We start from the raw sequence: 18,224 nt of genomic DNA, 5'->3' as shown, positions 1-18,224 counted from the left end.
AGGGTAAGAACTGTAAAAATGGAACACTAGTCAGGTAGTCCCTGCTGCTATTCATATCTAGTTTCTATGCTATGCTTACATTCTGTCCATTCAACCATTGCTCCTTCACTTGTTTTCCAAGCCCACTCATAGAAAGAGGCAGTGAGAAAGGGAGGGAGGGATAATGGATGGATAATGGATAGATAGATAAAATTAGAGATCCTTAAGGAACTGATGTTAGCCAAGGTGCTCCAATCCTTTCTGAACTAAGGCAGGTCATCAGTAATAATGTATATTGACTCTTGTTTTTCACCTTAAAGCAAACAATGAGAATAGGGAAAAATAATACTACGCATACACTAATAAAATCATACAGTTTAGAGCATATTTTGAGAAACCATTTCCAAAACAATTTAAGTTTTAAAAATAAGAATCTTACAGCTTCTTTATGGCATTTATTGGTAATGGAACAAAATGAATTTAAGTCCAGTGAAAGGAATGCTCACCACTATGTGGTTTCAACTTCAAAAAACAGATGTTTTTTATGAAGAATATCCAATGAATGGTTCATTCAAAGATAGTTAGAAATTACTGCCTGCCTTGCCGAAGACCTTCTTTAGATATGCAAAGATGCTTGTCTTTTTTCCTGTTGATACCGAATTAATCCATGGCCAATGTTAACTTATCTTTTTGGGTAGACAGGTTCAACTCTTAAGATAACAACATTATATTGAAAACGTTATTCTACTTCTCAAGATAAATAATGTTGTTTCATTTTCCTTTCTCTCATAGATCTGCACACTAAATTCCCAACAATCCGGATGTTAGCTCTTTTGAGTATTGGATGTCCATTCACTGCAAGATGAAATATATAATTACATTAATAAATTTTCATTTAACATGAGAGAATGTATCATGTTTTAACAATCATAGAATATTACAGGAAATCAATTATGGTTGCACTAAAACATACAAAACATTTGACTTGGGCACATCTCGTTTAGATGTACTGCGTTACATTCCATATCATGCCAAGAAGCTCAAATGGAGTTATTGTTGGACCAATGAGTTGAGAGAGGGGATGGCAGAACTTGGAGTCCACCAATATATTGTATGCTTGAAATAAATTAGATATAACACGTTTACCGGAAAAACAACAGTATTGAATTTTTTTGCATTACAATATAATCAGTTCTGATACTGATATTCAAATCAATGTAAACCACTATGTAAATAGATTGCTTGTACTTGATCCATCTTTATGTATAAAATAACTTTCCACATAAGAAATAAAAGCCAAGATTTACAGTGGCTACCATGATACATAGCACTAATTTACAGATAGGATAGTATATTTTGGGGGAGTATGTTAAATTTTGCTAGTTTACAGAAAGGGTAGTGTATTTTTGCGAGTATGTTAAATATTTTGTTATATTTAATAACAACCTATTGTTATTAAACAAAATCATAACCAACAGCCAAAAAAAAACAAACAGTTAAAATTATGAGAAGAACCATCTGCATTACTAGAAGGAAAAGAATAACTTGAATTGTAAAAAAGAAGCAGGGCATTGCTGCTATTTTGATGTTTATATTGTCATTAGACAAAGAACTAGGCTTGTAATAACAAAACTAAATTAGACTACAGAGTATTTATAAAATAATTAGTATTAGTAATTAATATTGCAAATGTGATCCTAGGAAGACAACCACCAGTTGGTGTCCTGATCTAATAGTTATACAAGATAAGCATGTTAGTTCTAAAGATGAGCTCTTGGATAAAATTATTTCCTACTGTGAATATCTTTTGGATAATGTATAATATCAACCATACATTTTTATCAGACAGAAGAAAGTTGAAATATAAGATTACTCAAAGTAGGTAAAATATAGGGAAAATCAAATACAATGGTCCAAGATCTTGTTCTTACATATTTTTGAGTGAATCCAGATTTAATATTCATAGTTTCCTTACTTTTCAAATGGGGATTATATCTATCTTGTCTAGTTGTTGAAAGGATCAAAAAAAACATATATCAAAAGATATATGTGTAAAAATAATGTATTAATATCGACTCATCAATTGTAATACATATACCACACTAATGCAAGGTGGTAATAATAGGCAGCAGGAGGAGGGGGGAGCAGGTGAAGGGGTATATGGGGACATTCTCTACTTTCTACCAATATTCCTGCAAACCTAAAACTCCTCAAACAATAGTCTATTATTTAATAAAAAAAGATATGTGTCTGACACATTATAAGTATTCAAAATATAGTTGCTATGTTATTTACATTATGTACTTACATGTAGGCTTTATAAAGAAATTTTACAAATAATTGTGTGATAATAGAAAAATATGTATTGATCTGTGTCCCCAGGTCCTGTCACAGAGCTCCTAAAACCCTTGTCATCTCCTCAGTGACAAGAGCACTAGAAGCAGCTCTTGTTCTAACATTTGGTCTTTGACCCTGTCCCTGATACAGCTCCTGAAATCTTTGCAAATCCCTAAGTGATAAGAGTCCTAGGAACATTGTTTGTTCTAAGGAGGTGACTCTGCGTGGGCTCCTGGTTATCTCCTAGATGAGGTTTATTCACCAGAAATACCAAGCCATGATTAGAAGCTTGGAAATTTCAGCCCCTACCCCCCACCTCCACTTTTCTAAAGAGGGGAGAGGGACTGGAAATGGAGTTAATAATTGATCATACCTATGGGAGGGAGCCTCCATAAAAATCTCAATAGTATGGGGCTCGGAGAACTTGCCGGTGGATGAACACATCCACACACTGGGAGGGTGATGCACTCGCAGCTCCACAGAGACAGAAACTCGGGGCCCTCCCAGATCTCACCCTATGTATTTCTTCATCTGGCTGTTCATCTGTATTCTTTATTATAGCCTTAATAAACTGGTAAATGTAAATAGGTGTTTCCCTGAGTCCTGTAAGCTGCTCTAGCAAAACAATCAAACCTGAGGAGGAGTTCATGGGAACCTCCAATTAGTAGCCAAGTTGACTAGAAGTTGTGGAAAACCTGATGACCCATCTGAAGTGGAGGGGACAGTCTCATGGGTTGAGCTCTTAACCTGTGGGATCTGACATGATCTCCAGGTAGATAGCATCAGCACTGAGTTAAATTATAGGACACTAGCTCATGTCAGAGAAGTTTCTTGGTGGTGTGGGGGGAAAAAACCCACACTTTGGAATCAGTGACCAGTATCTTAGTTAGTGATCAGAAGTGAGATTGAGAGTAGAATCCTTAATTGTATAACCTGCTATTGCATAAATATTTCAATTAATTAATGGATCATTTAGTTTTAGGAAGGATGAAAATATAAGTATACATGATATATTTTATCTTTCAAATAAATAGTCTTGACCTTCATTTTTGTCAAAAGACAGAATACAGTCAAAAACCAATTCTTTTGATTAAAACAAGTCAAATCCTGAATAAAATATTAAATGTGTTTTAACTGCATTGCTAAGCTGGCAGAAAAGGAAGAAAATGCAGAGGCCAAAACAAACTAAAAATCAGTAATCTTAGTGGATATTTGAATGCTAAAGCCAATTTTTTCTTTTTTTTTGTCTCAGGTTTTTTGCTGAGCCCTGGATATCTGAACTTCAGCCTTGTGAAGGGATTGGGGACAGAAAGTAAAACAGAGGATCCACCCAATATGGGAAGTTCAGATTGAGACACCAATGGACTACACCATCAGAGTAGGCAGGATGATGAGAGAGGGAGAGGAGACGGGAGGGAGCGAGGGAGGGAGGGAGGGAGGGAGGGAGGGTCAGGGAGAGGGAGAAGGAGGAAGACGAGGGGAGGGGAAAAGAGGGGAGGGGAGAGGAGGGGAGGGGAGGGGAGGGGAAGGAAAGAGAGGGGAAGGGAGGGGAGGGGAAACTTTTAAGGAGGAGACAGTGAGGAAACTTATTGTTGAGGCTGGGTAGATACAGCAGAGTCCTAACGCTGGTCCTTAGTTTGGGGTTAAAGTTCATGTCACCTGTGTGGTCCAAAATATCTCAAACAAATGTAGTTTGTTGGGCCCCCAAAAACAAATGAAAAGCCTCTCTAGAAGAAAGCAACTTTAACCAAGGCCTTTGAAATACGTGACAAAAACATTTTATTAAAACCCTACATGTTACAATGTGGGTTTAAATGGAAAAGTGGGTTACAAAGTGGTATCCACAATATGATCCTAGTTGTTTTTAAAGTTATATGCATAGGAAAACACATACTGTATTAAATACGAAAATATTGACAGTAGGTGGAATTATAATTTAGCTTTAGTGTTTTTATTGAAAATATCTTTTATTTTCAATAAAAGATATTATTTATGTAAAAACAACAAAGTTAGAGATTTTCAAGTTTCTACATTGAAATATTAGGTTGGTGCAAAAGTAACTGTGGTTTAAAAGGTTAAAAATAATTGCAAAAACCACAATTACTTTTGCACCAACCTAATATATGGTAGAAGGTAATTTTTAACACAGATAATGAATAAATAATCAGAAGTGAGCTATCTTGATTTACATAGTTCAGTAATTTGAAGAAATGATTTCAAATTGGGAAAATATTAAATGAAATACATAAATATGCTTAATCTGCATTTTTACAGATTGTATATTTAAAAAAGGGATATTAAAATTGTCTCAAAGTTTCAGAGTACGCCTTTGCCTTCTGTTTTCTTTTAAACCATTTCTAGATTTTCATGTACACAAGTCTATTTTATGATTTTTCATGCAATTTCCCTGACCTGCTGAAGGTTATATATTATTCTAGACGACTGGCTACTTCCTGTGAATGCTTCACGATGAATCTTTGTAGAGCAATTTGGAAAGCAAATGAACACAGACTGTTAGACTTAGAAAATAAACTCCACATTTAGGCCATTGAGTATCTGTTGAGTCCTATTAGTACATGTTCATGTTAAGCGCCATGGGGATATTTATACAAAGGGCACTAGTTGAGACCTTGGTCTCCATTTCCTAATCCAGAAACAAACCAACCAAAGCAAAAAAAAAAAAAACAACAACAAAAAAAACACTGCAATTACTATGCTATTATGCTACTCATAGAAATTTTGTTTAAAAAAATGAAAACACCTCCCTAACTCTATGGCATAGGCCTGCCCACCAGAAGATTGTCATCGTCAATACAAAGCAAAAACAGCCCCAAACGGCAAAAATTAAGGACAAAGTTCAGTAATTACATTTAATGCTCGTCTATAGTGGAACTCCAAGTTTGAACTCAAGTTTTTGCACCTTAGGATTTCAAACAGGAGTAAGTCCAGAAGACTAGTACAATAAATCCTCTAGGGACCTCTCTGCAAAAAAAAAAAAAAAAAAAAAAGACAAAGTAATCTTCTCAGGGAAAACTTCTTAAATACAAGAGTAAGCTGAGTATTTTCATCTTGGTCCAATAAGGCAGCGGCAGTTGATGGGGATGGATGATTTGATGTGCTCGGAGCTGCCTCTTGCTAAGACGGCTTTGCTTTGACTCTTCATTCCTCTCTTTCCTGCCCCACCCCAGGGAGATTCTGGCCTTTAACTCCGTTAGAGGAAGGCCCCAGTGAGAAAATGACAGAGCTAAAAAGCTGTTTACCTATACCCTCTCCTCGAGATGCTGAGAGCATGGGGTATTGGTACTCTGACATTGAGGTAAGTGGTATAAAGGCCAGGGCAGCAGTTTCTTCCCTCAGCAGGTTGGCCTAGGCCCATGAAAATGAGCATGCAGAGCCTGGACAGGGGCTGCCAGCAACAGCTTGAGCAAGACACCTTTACCAGGCTTCCTGAGCTTCAGAGTGACAGCAGCAGACAGTATGGGAAGGGGCTGGGGATAGGTGCAGCCTAGAGTCGTGTATGTATGAGCGCATGTGAGATGTCCTAGGAGAATTCCTGGAAATAACTGCAGTTATGCGGATTGGGTTCAGAGACCAGAGGCTGCATAAGAGTAGGTAGCATATTCTATGCGTGACTATTTTTATGACTATGTATGTATCTACATATACCATGTGTGTGTGTATGCAGTTGGATATTGTTTAGAAATAGAGATTTGCTTCCCACTTCTCACTGTTCCTAGCTTCTGACTGCCACTCAGGCAATACCTGTGGCTTCCTTGAGAGTGAGTGAAAATAAATCACCTAATTTCTGATAATCATCAGTTCTTAAACAAGGAAGTATTATAAATAGCTAATAAATATTCTCTTCTCGACTTTTTAAATAATCATTTCCCTCTTTTCTAATCTGTAAAAAATAGAAAACATATAGATATTTAATAAACATAACAACTTAAAATAAGGTGAATAATTTTGTGACATTCCATGCAGAAAAATCCTAGAACAAAGACAATTGTAATTCAGAAGGAGATTTTAAAACATAAAGCAAAACAATATTTTCTAAAGGAAGGTTTCTACTTGGAGGAGTATGGGTTTCCTCAGAATGTGTAGCATTTTGGAGATCCAGGAAACCAGAATCTGAAGAACTTGCACATGGAGCCAGCTGGTAAGAAAGATTATGTGATAAGAGAACCCTTTCCAACTCAGAAGGAATCAGAATTGGACTAGCGGACTGGTGGAGGAACGAAAGAGGAGATACGGGTGGGCTCATGAGAAAGAGCCAGGCACCTTTTTTCCCTGCACTTTTCCTCAGGGAAATTAAAAATGGGGATCCTTAATAATAGAAAGCACATATAGTTTGTGGAAAATTCCAAGAGTAAAGGGGTTTTGTGGAGGGGGCTGCAAACCCCTTAGAAAAAGCCATGTGGCCAATACGATGCTACAGCGATAGCTGTGGGCAGTGTCCAGGTGACAGTCCTGCAGTCTCGCAGAAAACTGCAGTCCAAGGTGTGAGGAGACCTAAGGAGATTGTGGAGCTTCCCAGGGGGCATGGGAATTCGGAGAAGACTGATTGACTAGAAGAAGCCGAAGGTCGGTATAGGGAGAGAACATAGTATATGCACTTCACTACTGGGCTGTGGCAGATGTTAAGACTGGATGCCAGGGAGTGGTGCCCAAGATTTAGGTGGCATGATTTAGACCACAGGTGGTCAGCAAGGAGAGGAGGTCACACTGAGGATGTCTCCCACAAGATAAAAGGAAATGAGAGCACAGTCTTGTTATAAATGGGTGCCTGGCACAGAGTAAGTAAAAATAAAGCACACGATTAGATGGCATATGTAAACAGTAAGAGCAGCAAGTTAGAAATATCGCCTATATGATTTTGAGACAAAAGAACTCATCATTATTATTAATAATTATTATTAATAGGAAATATATTTTTTATGTGAAGGACTTGCCTCTACATACTGTGCAACCAGGAAACACAAGTTTCATAGCAACTGATATCAACTCACTACATAAAAGGGGTGGGGGAAAAAGTAATTTTCTAAGTAATTTAGAAAAAATGGTGTTTCCCTGGGCTCTGGCAATTCTTGATCCTCATATAGATTTCAGAACATTTTATAACAACTCACTGGAAACCATTGCACTATTTATATCAGTAATTTTTAAAGGAGATCCATGTTACATTATATTGCTTGCCTTTTCATGTTTGTCCTGTAGCTTCAAAATATCAGTAATTCACTTTTTTGTCTCACTGCAATAATCTCTGGGAGAGTGTCTGTCAGATGAACAAGTATTCAATAAATAATACTGATAATGTTTTTTTTCGGTTTTACAAAATAACATCATATTATGCATACTTTGCTTTTCTCACTTGAGAAAAATTCATGGAAATCCCTCTAAACTAACTAGTATGGCTCTAATTCATTATTTTAAGTGGTACATACTATCCTGTGTATGATATGAATGAACTGTAATATTCCTCTATTGGTTAATGTTAACTTTGTTCCTCAGTTTTTCCAAATAAAAATAAGGCAAAAATAAGCATGCTTGTTTATTTAGTAATGCTTTTAATTTTAATTTGATAGACTCCTAAGATTGAATACAGAGTTGAAAGTATACACATTTCTAATTTTAATTGAGATTGCTGAGGTGCTTTCTAAAACACTGTGAAATTCATATATCTTCCAGCCATTTGTAACAGAATTTTTTGCTCATATGTCAGCCAGCAATAGCAGTTATTCTTTTATTTTGCTTTGTTTTAATTTTGGCCACCCTAAAAGCTGCTAATCCATTGAGTGTCCTCATCTACTAGTGACTTTGAGTATCTTTACATATTTTCAATAGCTGTTGGATTTTTGTTTTGTGATTGGTTTTTCTATACCCTTTGTTTATTTTGCTATTAAATCATCCCATTGTTCTCAATTTAAAATAATTCATTTATTAAGTCTCTGTCTTCTAAAATGCAATTCCACTTCAAATGCCCCATTTTTTAAAATAGATTTGTTTGTGGTATTCTTTCAGAGAAAAATTTTAAAATGTTCATAAAACCAAAGTCATTTGTTCTTCTCTTTTATATTCTTTGAGTATATTCCCTGCTCCTAGCTTGAATATGTAGTTCTCTAGATTTTTTTCAGAATTATTAACTAGTTGATTGATTGACTTATTTATTTATTTAGACTGGTTGTTTAATTTTCTCAGTTGCTTCTTGTATTATCTACTGATATTTTCAAATGATTTTTTTCTCCCTAAAATTGTTAATGTAATAACTATGAGAATAGAATTCTCAATTCATGAAAATGGTATAGCATTATTACAATGATCTACTAGGAAGTACTCACACAAGTGTTTCACTATTCATTATAGTATACATTAGGACAGCAGCACAGTGAAGATTCCAATTGCTGAATTGTTTCTGAGAAAAAACAATCACAAGAATATTAAAGTGTTCCCATATACCGTGTGTCCGTGAAAATAAGATCTAGCCAGACCATCAGCTCTAATGCGTCTTTTGGAACAAAAATTAATATATAAGACCTGGTATTATATTATACAGTGGTACCTCGGTTTTCAAACGTAATCCACGAGTTCTGAAAGGTTCGAAAACAGCCGTCACTTAGGCCTCAGGATCTTGCACTCAGCGGAAGCCGTGTGACATGTTCGACTCCTGAGTCGTGTCCGAGAACCGAAGCATTTACTTCCAGGTTTACAACATTCATAAACCAAAATGTTCGTCAATGGAGATGTTCAAAAACGGAGGTACCACTGTGTTATATTATTCCTGGTATTTCTTATCTTATCTTATCTTATGTTATCTTATCTTATCTTATAGTAAAATAAGACTGGGTCTTATGTTAATTTTTGCTCCAAAAAACGCATTAGAGCTGATGGTCCAGCTAGGTTTTATTTTCAGGGAAATACGGTATGTGCACAGTGGAAAGAAGCAAAGGTGCAAACCATTTGTGTTATAATCTATTGAGCTCTAATTGAAATTCAATTGATTTTAATAGGATTTAGATAAGGACGCTTAACGGACAAACTTTTTAAAGCACAATGGTTAGTATTTCACCAGAAAGTGATGATAATTCTTATGACATTTTTAGCTCAAAGTTAAGAACATGAACTTTGGGATCAGAGAGATCAGAATACAAATATTGATGCTTATATCTTAGCACCTTTTCTGCATCTTAGGAAAGATGAGCTTGCATTTCTTCATCTGTAAAATGAAGATAATAACAGTACCTACTTCAAATGAATAGTATAGGAATTTAATAAGAAAATAAGCACAAAACACTTCACTTAAATTTAAATACAGCATAATTTTTTTAGGATGCTATGAATAATTTCTTAATAAATTTTAGCTGTTATTATTTCACTTCTCTTTTTTGTTCTGTTCCACTGAGATGGAGATTAGTTTATTGCCATCTGCCTTATTACATATGTATTTAATTATTGGAAATACAAACACACACACACACACACACACACACTGAGCTTGCTATGTGAATGTAACTTCCAGACAAGCAAACAACCCTCTGCCAGTGTACTACCAGATAGTTTCTGCTAACCTTTCCCTTTATAAATATTATGTATCTACCACAGTTGTTCCTACATTCTGATGTAAAGACCATTGAAAAAAAGTTTTGCACTCTGATTGGTATTTAACCTACAACACTACCTTTCCTGCCAACATATGTACTTGACGTTAAATTCTGAGGAATATGAATTCTTCATTTTGTTCATTATTCTTAGATAAATCAGATAGATTAATCTATCTGGTGTATCCAAGAGCTCTACCAATACTCAGCCCAATCTTCCTGCCCTCCCTTCTTATATTAGAATGACTGTGGAAATATTCTAAGACTCAGTGTGGAGGAGCGCTTCAGATTTCCTTCTCCCAGACCTTGAAGCTGGGCAATGACCACTTTGGGGTAAGCATATTTTTTAGGGGAGTATACAATCCCTTTCCATACAGGGTCCACATCCGAGGAAAGTCTCAGAGGGATTAAGTTCATAGGGTAAATATGCTCACAGTTATACTTCACCACTAGATGTCACTCTTTGTCACATCTAAGCAAATATGGGGCCACTTTCCAAGACCAAAATGCTTGGCAGTCTAGGCAAATATGGGGCCACTTTCCAAGACCAAAATGCTTGGCAGTCTAGGCACTTATACCACACCTGAGAAACATCCAACAGTAACATTGATGTTGCCACACTGAAAGTCAATAATAAAGATTAATCTCCAATGTAAGACCAAGGCTGACTGTGAGTATCCTCTGACCAGAGGAGAAGAACCCATTTATCTCCACCAATGAGGACCTCCTGTAATAGGTACACACCTCCAAGGGGCTGAGGCACACCTGCAGTGAGTGCTGCTGTCACCAAGAGCATTCAGCTTTCCAAGTCCCATCATGTCAGAGGCTGATGGAGTCCCTTCTTTTACCCGCTCAGATTGTGTTAGTATCACTAGCAAGAACTCAGATAGGTCTCTGATTTTGTGAGGAAAACCAAGGTTAGTCAATATATCTTTACTATATAAAGCTCCTATGCAAGCAAGCATGATCCAATTGTTCTTGATTCTTCAAGATTCATTCCACTACTGCTGACAGATAGATTATGGAAGTTAATTTCCAGGCTGACAACCCATCATTTTTCTCTTTCTCAAAGATGCACAGGAACTGAACAGGTAAATTACAGCTATTTCTTAGTTAGTCTACCCCAGAAATATTTTTGTGGAGCTGAATTCATGCAAAAACCCCAGTTCTAAGTCTTTTAGATTCATACTTAGCATTTTCTGCTTCCAAGGATGGCTATCTGTAGAGATTTAGGGACATGTTCCAGAAACGACCAACTTCTTTTTCTCCATTTGATACTTCGCATGAATTTCTCAAGTTTAAAATATATACATATATATATATATATATATATATATATATATATATATCGTAATTAGTCCTAACCAGTGATTCAAAACAACAACAACAACAAAATTTGATTAATTGGAAATCCCAGGGAAGTAGACACATTCTCATATTCTCAGGGGTACAAGTTTATCTGACACGAACATTCTCTGAACAGAAATTTAAATGATTCAGAAATTAATTCTCCATTGAGACTTGGTTAAAATTCATCTCCAGTTGGAAATTTGATGAAGTACTTCTTTAGACTTCATCAATTAAATAAATGTATATGGTGCTGGATAGGTTTGCTTCTCTTTCTGGTATATGTTTCTTTCCAGCAGTGCATTCTAAACACATTCATAATTAGCACAAATTCAGTTTTGTTGATGTCCCTCCACTTTACAGTGTCTTTGACCACAAAAAAACAAAAGATGAAATGTACTCTTGGCTCACATACAGAGTAATTTTGATGCTGAGTACAGCAAGTTGGATTTCAAGTTCTGGGTTATAGATCTCACCAAGTAACCCAAATATATATCAGGGATCCATTCACCTCATGTCTGTCATAATCTAAGGTACTGATAAAGAAGTCTAATTTTTACTCAGTCCCATAAAAAAATACCCAAAATATAGCATCTTAAAAATTATTTTAAATTAATCTTTTGACATCTTTTTCACAGTCAATATTTTTATCCACCTATCTAAGTTCCCTTCAAAAATATTCTCTTTGTGTTTCTCGACTCATCAATGCTCCCCAGCATCAATCCTCTGAATCATTTTGATTACAACTGTCAAAATTTAACCCCTCGTGGTAGCTGCAGAAAAAAAAAAAAATCTATCTTTTCTCTCTTTCATCTAAACATCAAGTAGTTTCCCTACGGTCATGATCCTTCCTCACTTTCACCTTCTATTCCCGTGAAGCTAATATGCGTAGGCTCCTGAAAGGCTGCCCTCACCCTACATCTCTGCCTCCTTCGTGCATCCCTCTGGAAAGACATTTTTCTGTAATTAGGATTGATTTTTAGGTGAGAACCAGTCTATTCTCACCCCCTTGAATTCTGCAGAATAAAATTATCTAACATTCTATTCATGTAATGGTTTATAGATGAAAAACAAACAAAACACAAAACCGCAGGCCTGGAGGGGTTAAGTAACTTGTCCGATTAAGGGGTGGGAGGACTGGAAACCAAGTTAGTTTTACCCTGGAGTTAGAGTCAGACCACTGGTGGTTATGGAGCTAGCTCTGGGCCATGCCGCCTAGGTCTGAGTCATCACTCTGCTGCTTGCCATCTGTGGGACCCTGAAACAATCTCTCTAAGCTTCAGTTTTCACATTTGTAAAATGAGGGTAACGACCATATTGCTGTCTAGAGTTGTCGTGATTATTAAATGAGTAATACATCAGCAAAACACACACAGTCAATACTATTTAAATATTTATCATTCACCACTACATTGTCTTCAAATTCAAAAAAATGTTTTTAAATAAATGTAAATTTATTAGTCAAAATAATATAGATAACTAGTCTCCAACTCAAGTTATAAATATGAAAATAGCATGGCTTATTTAACAAAGGAATAATTCACTGACCTGACTATCTATGTCAGATACTTTATTGTCAAACCCTCTAACAGAGTTTAAAATATGTAGAGGTGTTTAATGATGATGATGATGATGATAATAATAATAATAATTGCTTACATTTATTGAGACTTACTGTACATTAGGTGCTTGTTTGATGCGGTGATACACAAAAGAGGAAACTAAAGCTAACAGGTGTAAATAACTTGCTCAAGATCAAGACGGTACTAAACACCAAAGCTTGGGTTTCAACCACCGAGGTGCTTACACAGCCTTCAGAGCCTAAAGCTGACAATTAAAACTGATTGAATATTACCTAAATTTTCAGATAAATATGTTTCCATTATTTGTAAGTCTAGTGTACTTCTTCAGTGTATCTTTAGATTGCATTTACCATCTTAATGCAATTTTGATTTTATAATCTTAAGTTGTAATACTGGTCATAGACTCATAGAATCTGTTATTGATAATAAGTTTTTGGTACAAAAAATAATTGTTTAATGTAAAATGTTTCCTGAATCTTAGAATAAAAATAAATCTAGAAGATATGCCTGCTAAACCTATGGACATGCATGTATTTATATTTAAACATAATTTGTCCAGGAACCCAGTAAGGTAGTCCCCATATTAGGATGAAGAAAGCTACAGCCCAGAAAGGTTAATATGTAAGTCTAAAGTCAGAGAGACAGTAAGTGGCAGAATGGGGTGTTGAATGCAGGTTGGTTTTTCTGATCACAAAGTAATTTCCACTAAACTGAGCACTCTTCCAAAGTGGGGATTGTTTCCTAAATTCGCCCGTTATGACTAAATTTTTTTCTTATAAACAATCCCAACTTTAATAAAATCAATCTGTAATCAGACTTTCACACGCATCATTTTTTTCTTTGATTTATTCTATTATCATAGTCCCCTGGTTTTGAGAGACAAAATTAGTGGTGTTCCATCTTAGAATTTTTATCATTTGGCATCTACTGGACTGGCAGTGAAGATTTTACATATTCTATCCATCATATCATATCTGGATAGTACATGAATATTGTGTACCAGTCTAGACAGTTTCATGCCTGAGACAATTTGTAATGCAATCTCTGTCTATAAGACATAATAAACAGGCTAGGTTTATTCTGTTTCTTCTCAGAAGGACTGCAAAAACAAAGACCTTGCATTAAATCTTCAAAACGAAAATGTTGACTGGACGGATATTGCTAAAGTAAATTCAATTACTAAATGTAAGATGCGTTTAAAAATACCCTGGATCTTATTTTGTGTCAGACACTGTTTTAAGCACTTTACATGTATTATTTCTTTTATTTATCACAACCCTATGTGACAAGCACCATTAACATCTCACTTTTATACATGAGGAAACTGAGGCACAGAACTTTTAAGTCCATTTCCCACAGTCACAAGATGGTAAACGCCATAAGTGGACTTCAAACCCCAGCAGTGTAGCAGAGGTACCAAACTCCAATATACAATAGCAGCAGCGGCAACAAAAACAGCAGTGAATCAGACCCTATATAAGCACTACACAGGTATTGTTTCATGCATTATTGACACCAACCCCAGGAGATGTGACTTTTCTAGATGAGAAAATCATGGCTCACAGAAGTTAATAACTTGTGGAAGATCACATAATTAATGAATGGCAAGCTCAGGATCTGAATCGAGGTAGCCAACAGACTTCATACTTCAGCCTTTTGACTGAATGTTAATTACCTGCATATATATGTAATTGAGCTATAGCTATTCATACAAATATTTACCTGTACAGTATGTTCTAAGTTCAAGGAATTTAAACATGAAACAGTTATGCAAGAATTCATAAACATGTTCTAGTCTTGGATATTGACTCTACAAGGAATATTGCGAATAAATTCCTCCCTTCAACCTTTCTTCTAGATCTAGAGCCACTGGAAATAAACTGTATTTCTGAGATGCCCCTGAAATGAGGACTCTGGATGTTAATTCCCTTCTAACAATTAGCTACACTTTCCTAGGATTTGGGAGGCAAAGGGGGTGTAGAGATCTTTTTTCTTTCCCTCATGTTCTTTTTTCTTTTCTTTTCTTTTTTCTTTTCTTTCTTTTCTTTTCTCTTTTCTCTTCTCTTTTCTTTTCTTTTCTTTTATTTTTTCTTATCTTTCTGCTAGCAGATAAGGTCAAGGAAAAGGTGACTTTATTCTGTTGCTGTTCAAAGATTATTATCTACATTCCTGGGTGACTAGAAGTATCTGCAGCAGCAGCGACAACGTCTTTCTCATTTCACATTTTGATTTCTGGATCAGCTATTGAAGTGTGTTCATGAAGTCACAGCTCCGATGGCAGCCACCCAGGTGGTAGGTTCCCAGCTGGGACAGGTCTTCACTGCTCTGAGAGCCATTCTGGAAGCCCACACTACAAACTACCCCTTCACCCTCCAACAGTTTTTTTCCTTAAGTACTTAATTGTATTAAATCCATTTCTTCTTAACACTCCTAGCGTGATTTTCATTTCCTGCATTGAGCCTTGACTGATAAAGCATCCATTGTTTGAACTGTATCCCTGCAATCTGGTGGAAGTTCTTGGAGCCCATGCCTTTTAGAGACTGTGGTAGTGCTTTATCTTACAGTTTTGTCTCTTCATGCATTCCCATCCATCTTCCTCACCTCATTCTTCTTTCCTTAGTAATATTGTCTGTTCACTACTTCCAATCATTTACGAAAACCATTTTGATAGCCAAGAATAATATATATATATATAATAACTGATAGATATATATTATATATATAATATATATAATAACTGATTCTAATTTAGGCATGTTAATATCGTTTTGAAAGAAAAAATTTAGGAAATAGAATGATTCGATTTTGATTTGTTTTAAGGCATTTAAAACAACGATGTTCTGAATGAAAGAAAGTTTCATTTATTTATTTTTCTCTTCTCTGGCGTATTTAAACTGGGAAGTATGTACTGATACATAGTTTCCTGATACATAATTCCCAACTTGTGCTATTTCGTACAACTAGTACTACACCTTAGTTGCTGCTAATGTTACTGCTTCACCCTTGCCCTGAAAATTTTGTTTCAAAATAAAGCTGTAGGTACTGTACTTGAACTTGCAACTTGCTACAAAATATAAATATCTTCAAGACATCTATATAGTGTATACAAACTAGAGGTCATGATCATGCCAATTCCCTTGCCTCTGCCACAATTTTGCACAAAATCTTTTGTGCAAAAATCTAAATTTTAAGAATCCCATCTTTTCTTTTTGTTTTCTTTTGGATAGTCTTTATTAGCAAAGTTTGGCCTAGGAATAGCCATTAAGGAATTCCCAAATCTATTCAGTTAAAAAGCTCAATAACTTCATATCAAAGAATAAAAAGTGGTACCAGAGCACCTTGCTGAAACTGTACTCACATGCACTAAAATAAATATCATACATATTTATATGTGATGGCTGTTGGGAAGACTATCAGAAGGGTAAACAACATTTGGGAGAACCAACAGCCATTTGTTTCTTTGTACCTGACCAAAAATATGTTCAGCTGGTATTTGTGCTACTACATAGATGGACGCCTACAACCCATCTGATGTTTCTCTCCTCCTCTTTCCCTATGAAAGAGAGGGAGGAGACAAAGAGATCAAAACTGTGCCTAAGTCCCAAAATGCCACGGCCAAATAAGAGAACTATCCGAACAAAGGCAAAAGTCATGTCACCAGGAGTTGAGTTAGCGCCTACCTTTTGGTTTCTGGATGGCAATTGGGGAGGGTTTTATAGAAAAACAAATATTAAGTAAGATACAATTTCCATTCTCAAATAGTTTTAATTTTAGTTGAAAATTAATCAGGTTAACGCACTTCTGCAGAAAGAAGAACTGGGAGTTTTTACACTCTGGTCTCTTTCCTGATCTTTTATAAAAATATAAATAAAATCCCCATTGTTATTTTTTCTGCTGTTCCATTGTGTTTCTCCTACATATCATACGTAATTCATTCATTCTCCTTCCTAATTAATGTTTCTTTAAGTTCAATTGGAAGTATGGGATTTCCTTAGCAAATAGTGTTTGACGCTTCATGATTATTTTAATTTAAATTTATTATAATCATTTGATGAAACAAACAAATGTCTATTCCATTTTCACTAATGGGGCCAGTAGGGGAATATTTCAGTATTTTGTTTTCAATGATTTATTATGAACATTTCCCACCATACTAAAAATATGGGGGAAAATTAGACAATGAAAACCACTTAGATTCTACAATGAGTATTTTACTGTATTTCCTTTATTATGTATCTTTCCCTCTATGTGTCCTAGGCGGGGATTTTATAACAAGATAGTAAGAGGAATCAGCTGAAAAAGAAAATAAAAACATTAAAAAGGGAACGACTGAATAGAAATCTCCCCATCCTTAATAATGTTTTCAACATTTTGACTTTACTTTTTCCTATCTAAAAATTACTATAAAAATTTGGAGAATGTTTGAAATGAACACTGGGATTCTGACTTATATCTCAATGTGCCTGTAGTTTTCCCACTGCAGAAATGTTTTTTAAATAAACTCGGTATTATTGAGCAGTAGAGGAGAAAGGGTTGTCATCGAGTATCAGACTAATATATAAAGCTTCTTACATGCCATCACTCTGCCCTCGATTTTTAAATAATGGGACTTTATAAAAAAAAAAAAAAAAGAAGACTGAATAAAGGACTCAAAAGCGATAAACTACAGAGAGATACAAGATGCTATTGCCAAAAACAGATAGCACTCAATTAGTTTTTTTAAAGGCATTCTTATCACATCTCCTCCTAATATTAGCTTTCTCAGTAAACAATAGGCTGCTGCAGTATTGCCAGGGTTGCCCAGCTGAGATGACAATGTGCAGTGACAGATGATCGAAATTGTTGATGTTATTCACAAATGGCACTCACTGGCCCTTTGGTTTTTAAGATTATTCTATGACTCTAACATGAAACCAGATTAATATTTATGTAGCAAAAGAGATAAGAAATGTACTTTTTGCAATAAAAAAGGAACTAAAAATATTTTGTGGGTCCATTTTCAGCTCCTAACTTTTATCTAACTGAGTCTCATGTGTACATAAAAAGTAACAAACACAAATCTTTCTGCTTTTAAAAAAAGGCTTTAAATCTTTCTATTCAAGACCTTAGTTAAGGTTTTCAGATTGTGGTTGCTAAAAATGAAGAAAAAATAGGTAGAAAAAAAAAATCTCTACCATTTAATGTTGTAATGCCACCCTTCACACTACGATATATCAGTCTTTGTTTTTTAAACACATGAATTAGTGTATTGAACTACTGGGTCAAATTAAAGTTTGGAATAATATTTTATAATTTGTTCTCTTTTTCCAGAAATTAGAAAATTTCTAGTTTTAACACCACTTTTCCCAAATCATTATTTGCAGTAAACTAAAAAGTGCATTTT

At 35.3% G+C, this 18,224-nt stretch overlaps 1 protein-coding gene across 1 annotated transcript in view; it reads right to left on the bottom strand.

Annotated features, from left to right (window-relative positions):
- Nucleotides 1-730: 730 nt before the first annotated feature.
- Nucleotides 731-18,224, bottom strand: part of IQCM (IQ motif containing M) — a 242,330-nt gene continuing 224,836 nt past the window's right edge. The window contains exon 13 of the mRNA XM_088792677.1: nucleotides 731-834. Within this exon, the coding sequence (XP_088648803.1) occupies nucleotides 731-834 (104 nt within the window). The remainder of the gene's footprint in view (nucleotides 835-18,224) is intronic.

This window comes from Rhinolophus sinicus, chromosome 15 (assembly GCF_057876585.1).
Source record: "Rhinolophus sinicus isolate RSI-liver-muscle chromosome 15, RSI-T2T, whole genome shotgun sequence".
Classification (NCBI taxonomy): Eukaryota; Metazoa; Chordata; class Mammalia; order Chiroptera; family Rhinolophidae; genus Rhinolophus; species Rhinolophus sinicus.
The sequence above is the reverse complement of the archived record's forward strand: the minus strand, read 5'-3'. Positions and strand labels throughout refer to the sequence as shown.